At 44.0% G+C, this 10,794-nt stretch overlaps 1 protein-coding gene across 2 annotated transcripts in view; it reads left to right on the top strand.

Annotated features, from left to right (window-relative positions):
- The window catches only part of ABL1 (ABL proto-oncogene 1, non-receptor tyrosine kinase), a 72,045-nt gene extending 67,744 nt beyond the window's left edge, over positions 1 to 4,301 (top strand). For both annotated transcript variants that reach the window (XM_053472816.1, XM_053472815.1), the window contains exons 10-11: positions 1,680 to 1,838; positions 2,025 to 4,301. In XM_053472816.1, coding sequence (XP_053328791.1) covers positions 1,680 to 1,838; positions 2,025 to 3,658 — 1,793 coding nt within the window. In that variant the 3' untranslated portion in view covers positions 3,659 to 4,301. The remainder of the gene's footprint in view (positions 1 to 1,679; positions 1,839 to 2,024) is intronic.
- Positions 4,302 to 10,794: the final 6,493 nt, after the last annotated feature.

The raw sequence follows: 10,794 nt of genomic DNA, 5'->3' as shown, positions 1-10,794 counted from the left end.
AAACCGTTATGGAAACGCAATGAGCATAAAGCCCACCCTACGTGACGGCTGACGTACGAAGCATTCTCTTCCTATATCAGAGCTAATACAAGCGAAAATTGTCTAGAAAGGCTTATTATAAAAGAAAAAAAAGAAACGGCTGACTCAGCGTTCCTAAATATAAAGCGTCCCGCTTAACAGACATTATATTTAGCTTTTACGGCTCATTTAATGGTTTAGAAAAATCAGAGCAATGAAGAAGACAGTGAAGTTTACAATTTATTTCGGATAAATAATGCATTCCGTGCGTACGGATCTCCGGGGAAAATCGACGATTAATGACGCTGCGTTGAAGACTACAACCGAGGAAAAGGAGCTATTATTTAGAGAGATTTATTGGGAGGCAAATAATGTAACAAAGCAGTGGGGGGGGGGAGCATCCGTCTACTAGGCCACAGAGGTAGAGGCTTTATAAGCCGAAAGAGAGCAGAATTGATAGCGCCGGGTAGGACGGCAACGGAGCCTACAAAGTACGACGTCCACGTCTGCAGACCGTATCTCCAGAAGGACGTTTATGGAGTGGAGACAATTAGATGAGAGGCTGGTAACGCATGCTGTCATCTTAATAAGAACAGGAATAAAAATGAGGGATGCTTCAGAGAAGGCAGAGCTCGGACGAGAAACATATTTCCGCGGAGTTCTTCTCTGCGCCTCGAGGGGGAGAGGAAACCTGTTGATAATGAGATGATTCATTGCGTCACGGAAGCGATAGCGGATAAATGTTACCAGGAAAGTTTACGAGATAAGAGAAATTAAAGAACTTACGCTGAACCAAAATAAAAAGTGCTTGTGATGTTTGCCTCGTGCTTAACAAGCAAGGTAAGCGTTTGGCTAGCGGAAGAGGTAGAAATAAATATGGAGGATTTATACGGTAGCCATGTTTGGCCGTTTCGCCCCCCCCCTCCCCAGGGGTACATCACTCAGCAACAGGGACCGAGCGTCCCGGTAACCTTGAGAAAATGCTAAAAAGCGCTCATCTAGCCCCATTTGTCAAAAAGAGCCAGGTGTGCGTGCAAGCGACTGCCCCGTTTTGCTCTAATTGAGGAGACAGCCATGCATACGAAAGATACGTTGATGATATCTCTGCAGAGTGGGGCTAGCTTACGGAAAATAAGAAGAAGGCTTGTTCCGTAGACTTGACGTTCACAATAGTTCAAAGACTTCTAAGGAAATACGATTATAGAAGACTTTGATCACCGATCACTTTACTCAAGTCTGTCCAATGAATTAGCCATGCCTAGTTTTTGATAAGCGTTGGACCCTGCTGGAGTCCACGGGCATCTCATTCTGACATCATCACTCTTCAGACAAGTTTAATATAATAGATTCTCGTAAATTGTACGTCCGTTCCACAGTCTTTTTTCCACCTTTTTTTGCATTATTTTGTGTTGTGTTTGTGAGAATACTTGACTGCTGGAAACAAAAACACATTTAAACAAATACATAGTCACACGACGAGTAGATATGAAGGGAGTTCTGGAACTTGTCTTGTATCCGTAGAGTTCTTACTAGTTCCCTCGTTGGGTTTCCAGCTGGAGCGGCTTTAATGTGGTATTTAAATTAATTGACTCGATTTGAGACCCCCCGCCGCTCTGTGGCTATATTAATTTGTAATGTGAACGTTTGCCTCTCCAATACAGAGGTAGAAAAAGAGCTTGGAAAGAGAGGTCTCCCAGTGATTGTGAGCAGCCCGCTTCAAGCCCCGGAACTGCCAACAAAGACAAGGGCGTCGAGGAGAGCGACGGAGAGCAAGGAAGAAAACGCTGATGCAACGCACTGCAGAGGGGCCGCGGAGTCTGGTACGTATTGTGATTGCTTGTGGCTTGTTGAATCGTTCCTGGTTTGCCATTAGTGTTCTAGATCTGGTAACCTTCTCCGACGTTCCATATCATGGTTGTCCATCTTCCTTAAATGTCCTAGTGATGAAGGCAGGTGGCCTTTTCCGACGTTTCTGAACATTTCCCCTCCCCAACTGTCTTTCGCAGAAATCCTGGAACCCGAGCCAGCCGTGTCCCCGCTGATAGCCCGCAAGGAGAGGGTCACAGGCGAGAGCGTCCTTCCAGAGGAGGAGCGCCTGCTGCCCAACCACAAGAAGGCCAACCTTTTCAGCACACTGATCAAGAGGAAGAAGAAGACGGCTCCCACCCCACCCAAACGCAGCAGCTCCTTCCGTGAAATTGAAAGAAGGGGCATGGATGGTGAGGGTCGAGAAGCCAGCAACGGAGGAGATATACTTGAATCGTTTAAATTCCCAAGCAACGGAGCGGCGATCACCAACGGATCGATGCAAGGAAGTGCTGGTTTCTTGTCTCCTCACTGGAAGAAATCTAGCACGGTGGCAGGGAAGCAGGCACCACCCGGCGAAGAGGAAGGAACAAGCAACACAAGCAAACGTTTTCTGAGGTCCTGTTCTGCTTCGTGCATGCCTCATGGGTCGAAGGACACGGAGTGGAGATCTGTAACGCTACCCAGGGAAATGCCGTCTTCACGGTGTACTCTGGACACGTCTAAGGCAGAAAAGCCAGCGCTGCCTCGGAAACGATGCAACGAAAGCAAAACAGACTTTACCTCTTTGTCTTCCCGGGGGGCTGTCACACCTCCACCTCGCCTACCCAAAAAGAACGAGGAGTCAACTGACGATGTGTTTAAGGAGACAGATCCCAGCCCTGGGTCCAGTCCACCCAGCGTAACACCCAAACTTCCACGTAGAAAACCAGCTGGCCCTGCCTCTGCGCCTGCTCTGCAAAAGGAGGACACGGCGACTGTAAAACTGGGGTCTGTTACATCAGACCCCGGACTTTCTACCAAGCAGACCTCATGTGCCGGTAAGGCAGAAGCAGACCTTCGTCTCAGGAGACTCAAACCGTCATCGGAAACGACCACAAAAGACAAAATGAAAATACTGAAGGTCAAACCAACTCCACCTCTACCGCTTACCTCTAGCGGCTCAACGGCATCTACCACCACGTTGACTGCGGGAAAATCAAAGCTGCCCACCCAAAGCCATAACCATGACACCAGCCCGAGTGAGCCGAAGCCCAAAACATCAAGTCAGGGCGATGATCAACTGCGAACAAGCCCGACTGCGGGAGACAGCGCGAAGAAGACCATCCTTCTATCCAGCGCCAAGCCCCAGCCGATAGGGAAGACGTCTGGAGTGCTGTCATCCGTCGGAGGGGGTGGAGATCAGCCGCAACAAACGACTTCATCTTCCAGTACGGCCTTCGTTCCTCTTATCTCCACAAGGGTTTCTTTACGCAAGACTCGCCAGCCGCCCGAGAAGCTGCTCAGCGGTACAGTCACAAAAGAGACTGTACTAGACAGTACAGAATGCCTCCGGGCGGCCATCAGCCGCAACTCCGAGCAGATGGCCAGCCACAGTACTGTGCTGGAGGCGGCAAAGAATCTCCATGCTTTCTGCACCAGCTACGTAGACTCCATTCAACAAATGAGGAACAAATTTGCTTTCCGAGAGGCTATCAGCAAGCTAGAGAATAGTCTGAGGGACCTACAAATCTGCCCCACGGCCGCCTCCACAGTTGGAGGGCCGGCCACTGCTCAGGACTTTAGCAAGCTTCTGTCCTCGGTCAAGGAGATCAGTGACGTGGTCCAGAGGTAGCATCTAACGTCCAAGGTTTTGAATTCATGTATGGGGCTCAGAATGGAGGACAGAGGGGCGTAAGTCGGAAATAGGGGTGTCCACACTTCCCGACTCCTTGAGACAGGGGTAGACAAAGCCATTGTGGGTGCTTTTTAAAGCTGTTTAATGCTCAACGTAGTTATTAAGCATCCCGAGCTTGGATCGGTGGGGCCTGAGCACATCTAGTGCCGAGATACAAGGAATCTAAGCCACTAGGTAACGTAACGGCCAAACACGCACATCTCTATTTAAGATCACTCTTCCCTTTATACATTTTCATAGAGACTGCAGTTCTTCTCTCCGACACAGACTTTAACGGTCTACAGGTCTTCAAACCATTCATTGTAGAGTGCTGTATAATTCCGTGTGTTCACGGCGTCTTCTGAGGATGCTGAACCCGCGCAGACGGTTCCGCATCTAAACAGTATTATAAGTGCAGCCTAATGCCTTTAAAACAACACCGCTTCTATGCCAGTGGCCACCTTCCCAGTAGCCTTAGATTGAGTCTTGAAGACACCTGGCCAGGAGGAAAGGTGTTCGGCCCTCATGCAGGAATCTGCCTCTCTTGTGCACATCTATATATATATTTTAATTAAAAAAAATGACTTCTCACCCCCCCACAAAAAAAACCAATAGTCTGCATGCTAGGACGCCTGTCCATCTCTGGGAAGTAGATATACCGTACAGAAAATTGATTTTTTTTATTATATTCCTACCCCAAAACATTCCAGTAAACATTCTATAAAGAATCTAAATAACTCCCGGCATTCCATTCCGCACTTTCCTTGAAATATGGCTGTCGATCGTGGCAGGTTGTTTCCCCCCCCCTTATTTCTACCCCTGTCCCCGACAACTGCCTCCTAATGTTGCGACTCTCAGTCCATGCGTGAAAGCACAGTATGTAAGCGAAAGGACTGTATTCACTTCTTTTCACTACTTTTAAGTGCAATTAACTTTTTTTTCTTTTTTTCTATATTTTTTAAAACCAAAAACTGAAATGGCACCGAGATAAATACTTGTAGTTTTTGGGGGTGGAGGAACATGCGCCTTGGACGCAAAGGGGGGAGCATAGAACCTAAATAAAGCCTTATTGAGCCCCCCAAAGCACTGTGCCCTTGCAGTCGGGTAACAAGGCACCCCCCCTCACCAAGTACCCCTTATTTTATCTATGATTCTTACCCCCCCTAGCCTTCAAAAAATTCCTAGAACGAATTTGTATGATACTGTATTTTGATAATCCTACCTGTGTTCGGTTCTACCCACGTTTATGGCTTTTACAGCAATTTCCAATTTCTCTGTATAGATTTTCCGACTTGATTTTTTTAAATGTTCTTTCACAAGGATATATAAAATGTTTTTGTATGTAAAAAAAAAAAAAAAATTGTAAACACACAGCTGCCTTCAACACCTTCCTCAGAAGAAGGATTTTCTCTGGCAACAAAGAGGTTAAAATGCCGCCATCTTACCGGTCGGAAGCACGGCCTGGACTCGGAGGTCGGAGGCTTTTCCAGCTCTGACTACCTCCTCTGCTATATCGTGTGCCTTTTTAGATGATAGCCGAGGGGGAGCATCATGGGAATTGTAGTCCTTAGCAAGAAGGACAGAATTTGCCCATATCCTAGGATTTAGATTTTTAGGATTTTTATTAATTATATTGTCGTCATAACCCAGTTATAAATGATCAAACATTTAGATCATCAGAAAAAAATTGCTGTTTTGTTTTGTTTTTTTTTACCCTTTTTAACACATTTTAGATCAGTTTTGAAACATGCCGTATTTGTCTTATCGGTACTACAAGGACAGGTGCTAGAAATAAACCAGGTATAAGACCAGCAGCTGAATCAAATTATGGATTTACACCAAAAAGCCAGCGGTTTGTTTTTTTTTTTTTTCTTGTATTTTTTTAATTTTTTTAAATTATTTTCATGTTATTTTATTGAATTCATTTTTTTTTTTTTTAATATATTTTTTTAGAAATTGTGAATAACTTTTTTTCCCTGCCAGAAATGCGTAAGATGCCTTTACGAAATGTATTTTTGGTGAAATTAATTGGTGACGTATAACAAGCAGGGGCTTCACATCTGGAAATCCCACTTGTTGCGTTCGTCTCAATTGCAACTTTTAAGTGGCTCGCTCTTTTAACCTCTTAATTGCCAGAGTCTAATCCCTACATAGCTGTAGCCGGCGATCACGCTCGACGTACTGTTTGGTCGGCGCGATTAGCCCGGCGCGGCGCGGAACGAATATGTGAAATATTGACCTGTCCCCCGAGCATGGAATGGGACAAGAAGGTACGGACTATATGCACCGCCGGTGTGTACAACCCACAGCTAACACGTGTCGCTAGCGTGTCCAAGTTGATTCACTTTCTGTACATAATCTTTCCTTTATATTGCTGTTAAGCCATTGGGGCAATTTTACAACTTTTTGTCAAAATACAAACAATTTAAGTACCCCTGTCTCCTGTGTGTTTGACTCGGCTGATACTTGGAGGGTGAGAGGTTATAGTAGCGGTAAACGCTACATAGATCTGGGGAATGGGGAAATCTTCACCTATGGAACAAGCGGGTAAGAGCTTAAAAGAGGGCTGTAAAGATCTGGAATCCACTACGCACAGGGAATCGGTTTTATGGGAGGTCTGTGTTAATTTAACTGTTCATAGAGGAATTCTCCCCCTTTTTGGTGGAAATTTGTATGTTTTCCTCTTCTCTGGATGACTGTAATTGGGGGCTATATTGGAAATGTTTCACTCAATGGATTTACGCCTCATGTACCCCGTTATGATGTCATCGATAAACAAAGGCAAAGATTTTCAAGTACGTACATTAACGATAGTAAGACATCCCCTGGATTTTCTCTCGTTGAAGTGTTCACATTTCGAAGGAAGCCTATTTCCCAACCTTTTATTACCATTAATTATATATTCCCCGGCACTCTGTGTAGCACAAAAACGACGATCATTCAGGGGGCAACCAGATCAAATACCGGGGCGCAGGATCTCCAGGAACACAGTGTAAAACAAAGCATCGCCTAGAAAGAAGAAAAGCCTGATGTTTCTCAGCGTTAAGAATTTTCAATTAAAATGTTGCAGCTGTTCTCCAGACGTTCGGGATGAATTACTGTCGGTTACAATGCGGCTTAATGAAGTCACGCCTCGGCAGGCAAATGTACAATGGAAGTACGCGGGACCTGCTGTTTGTGTGTGGTAATAGGCATCGGTTGCCCCTGATGAAATGCTCTGTCCTTGCTTAGCCCGTGATCTAACCGCTCCGTACGTATCGATCCGCCGATATATCCCGAGCTTCCGTGTCTCTTCTTATGGATCTAATTCAAGGTCTGGTAACCAATCACAAGCAGCGACAAATCCATTTTGACATGACGGCCACGCTAGCGATGGGTAGATCTGCGAGACGTTCATGCTGTTTGAAGCACACCTGTCACTGCCATTTAAACACGCTTGGTCGGGTGGCAATATTGTTCCCGCAAGTCAGGCGTCTCAAAGCGATTGCCTAGCAGACTACATGCCGAGAAGGTCTTAAAGCGACCGCGGCATATACAGCGATCTCCGTGTATCGATAGCGTTTAATATATACTTTGTTGCCACCTTCCAAACTATTTGACAAACTAATATTTTCGGATTGACGTTTCCCGGGTGTGCATTTTGAGTCGTTTAACTAATATTGCGATGAAAAGGTCCGATCTGGGTTGAGTGGAAGTCTTGCCAGGAATTATGTCCGTGACGTTGGTTTTGAAGAGATTTCCCTTAAAAATAGGACGATACCTCAATTCTTAGACCTCTTCTCCTAAATGATGGTGACCATCCATGGAATGAATATAGGCAAATGAGCCATTTGCATGACATCATGGATCGACATCATTGAGAACTATTGAGTGAAGCTCAGCTCAGAAGCTCGCTGATGGCAGGACACCAGCCGCCCTTTCACCTGCTCTGGACTCTTTGGCTCGTGATTATTTTTGTGTGGTTTTTCCCCATTGGGTTCACCGACGTAAGATCTTGTGGTCGGGCGTCTTAGCCGCTAATTCCGTACTTAAGATGATTGAGGAACCGTATTCTCAACTTTGCTTGAGCAACCTCTTAAATTCAGTGAATTAGTTATCTAAACGTTATCTTGTCTCGGAATTCACTACAATCCTTAATAGACCAAGCGGTGTTTACCCCGCCGATAACAAAATCAAAGGGTTTGGTCAGGAACTTCTTGTTCTTCATGGATAAAGCAGAAGAGGACCACGTTGTCTTCTCTAATTGAGTCCCCGTACCATTTTGTTTGTAGGCACCACCGAACCTTTGATGAGCTTAAATGCATTTGATAGATCTGACGATACCGTCTGCAATTATACATAATGGTTTTACCGCCGGGAAAACAAATGTGTATTTGCTGCCGGATAATCAAACGCATAACACCCACTCGTCCCCGGCAGACCGCATTGCTCTGCTTGCCTTATTGATCCGCGTGGCCGCTGACTTTGGAAGGTAGGTGTGAGGGTACTCGGAATGAGCCACTTACGAAGCGTGCATTCTGCTACGGCTTAATCAGCTCGCAAAATCTATACTTCACCAAGATGTTCAGATGAGGCCGGCAATCTTTGGCATTGCCGGGGGTGGAGGGGAATTGGGGAGAGACAGAAGATAGACGTTTGGTATAATTACATTAACCCTTACATTCTTGAACGCCCTCCCGGGGTCAGTACTTGTCGTTTGGAATCATTGACTCACATCTTTAAAACGTCTTTAGCACATCATCGCTTCTCTCAAGGGTATTGGCAGAGAGATTGAGCGATAAAATGACTTCAAGCTGTTACCAGGTGAAAGGATTTTGCTCAAATGGTTAATGGCGGACCTTTCCGAATCCCAACGCGTTGTCATTTGTTTTATCCAGAGCTTTTCTGCTCAGTTAAAACCGTAACGCAACAATCAATTTGGACCATTCCATAAAATCACTTTATTCAGATACTGGCCAAAAAACGATAGAACTATCTTAACACGTGTCCCGGGTTTTATCGCTGAGTTTTGTATTTGCAAAAAGTTTTTTTTGTGCCGCTCAAATATGTCAAATGATACCTATAAGACATTCAATTACATTTTGTGTATCAAAAAAAAGAATTGAAATCAGTTCATTCAAACACTAACACCATACAGTAACACACATGCTAACATCTTATACTAACAAACACACCATACAGTAACACACACACACTAACATCTTATACTAACAAACACACCATACAGTAACACACACACACTAACATCTTATACTAACAAACACACCATACAGTAACACACGCTAACATCTTATACTAACAAACACTAACACCATACAGTAACACACGCTAACATCTTATACTAACAAACACACCATACAGTAACACACGCTAACATCTTATACTAACAAACACTAACACCATACAGTAACACACGCTAACATCTTATACTAACAAACACACCATACAGTAACACACGCTAACATCTTATACTAACAAACACTAACACCATACAGTAACACACACTAACATCTTATACTAACAAACACACCATACAGTAACACACGCTAACATCTTATACTAACAAACACTAACACCATACAGTAACACACGCTAACATCTTATACTAACAAACACACCATACAGTAACACACGCTAACATCTTATACTAACAAACACACCATACAGTTACACACACACACGCTAACATCTTATACTAACAAACACTAACACCATACAGTAACACACGCTAACATCTTATACTAACAAACACTAACACCATACAGTAACACACGCTAACATCTTATACTAACAAACACACCATACAGTAACACACACACACGCTAACATCTTATACTAACAAACACACCATACAGTAACACACACTAACATCTTATACTAACAAACACACCATACAGTAACACACGCTAACATCTTATACTAACAAACACTAACACCATACAGTAACACACGCTAACATCTTATACTAACAAACACTAACACCATACAGTAACACACGCTAACATCTTATACTAACAAACACTAACACCATACAGTAACACACGCTAACATCTTACACTAACAAACACTAACACCATACAGTAACACACGCTAACATCTTATACTAACAAACACTAACACCATACAGTAACACACGCTAACATCTTATACTAACAAACACTAACACCATACAGTAACACACACACACGCTAACATCTTATACTAACAAACACTAACACCATACAGTAACACACACGCTAACATCTTATACTAACAAACACACCATACAGTAACACACACTAACACCATACAGTAACACACGCTAACACCATACAGTAACACACGCTAACACCATACAGTAACACACACACATTCTATGTAAGAATTAAATGAGGCTACAAGGAGCACCTTTTTCTTATATCGCATTCTTATGGATAAATATAACCTGGCAGATCAGTTAATAAATATAAATGGGTTTTTTTCCCCAGCAAGTCTCAGATGTAACCCCCGGCTGGGGTAAGTTTCCTTTCACATAGTACCCCTACAGATGATTTCCCTCACGGGGCATCACACGTGATTTTAGAGGCAGCGATGAGTTTTCCACATTAAAGAAAAGAATTTAAGGTGCGACAGGATTAATATTGATGGAGCGCGGTCTGTAAATACTGGAGCTTCTGTCCTTCTGCGATGATCTAGCAGGAAATGAAAAGCCCTCCAGATCAGCGCGATATGAAAGCGATGCGGCTTCCTGCAAGGCCTCGGATTTCAATCTGTTTTCATATGCTTTACAAGCTATAAATGATGAGCTTTAGGATTCCGTGCCGCAATGTCTTATTAACGGGTGCCGGTCATACCCACGGTGATGAGCCCGGCCGACTCCATCCGTGATACAATAATATTACGAGCCAGCCCAAGGCGGCAATCGCTTCCCGACACACGGCGGCCATTTTTCTTATCCTTACATATATATATACGGTATATCTATTCTGCTTTTTAATATTCCGGCAGATTGCGGCCTCGCTTAATATTTTAAAGATCTATTTGTTGAATGCACATCAATTAATACCAACGGCCTCTTGCACGAAGAAATTCAGATGATTGCGTCAAAAGTTTTT

This window comes from Spea bombifrons, chromosome 8 (assembly GCF_027358695.1).
Source record: "Spea bombifrons isolate aSpeBom1 chromosome 8, aSpeBom1.2.pri, whole genome shotgun sequence".
NCBI lineage: Eukaryota > Metazoa > Chordata > Amphibia > Anura > Pelobatidae > Spea > Spea bombifrons.
The sequence above is the reverse complement of the archived record's forward strand: the minus strand, read 5'-3'. Positions and strand labels throughout refer to the sequence as shown.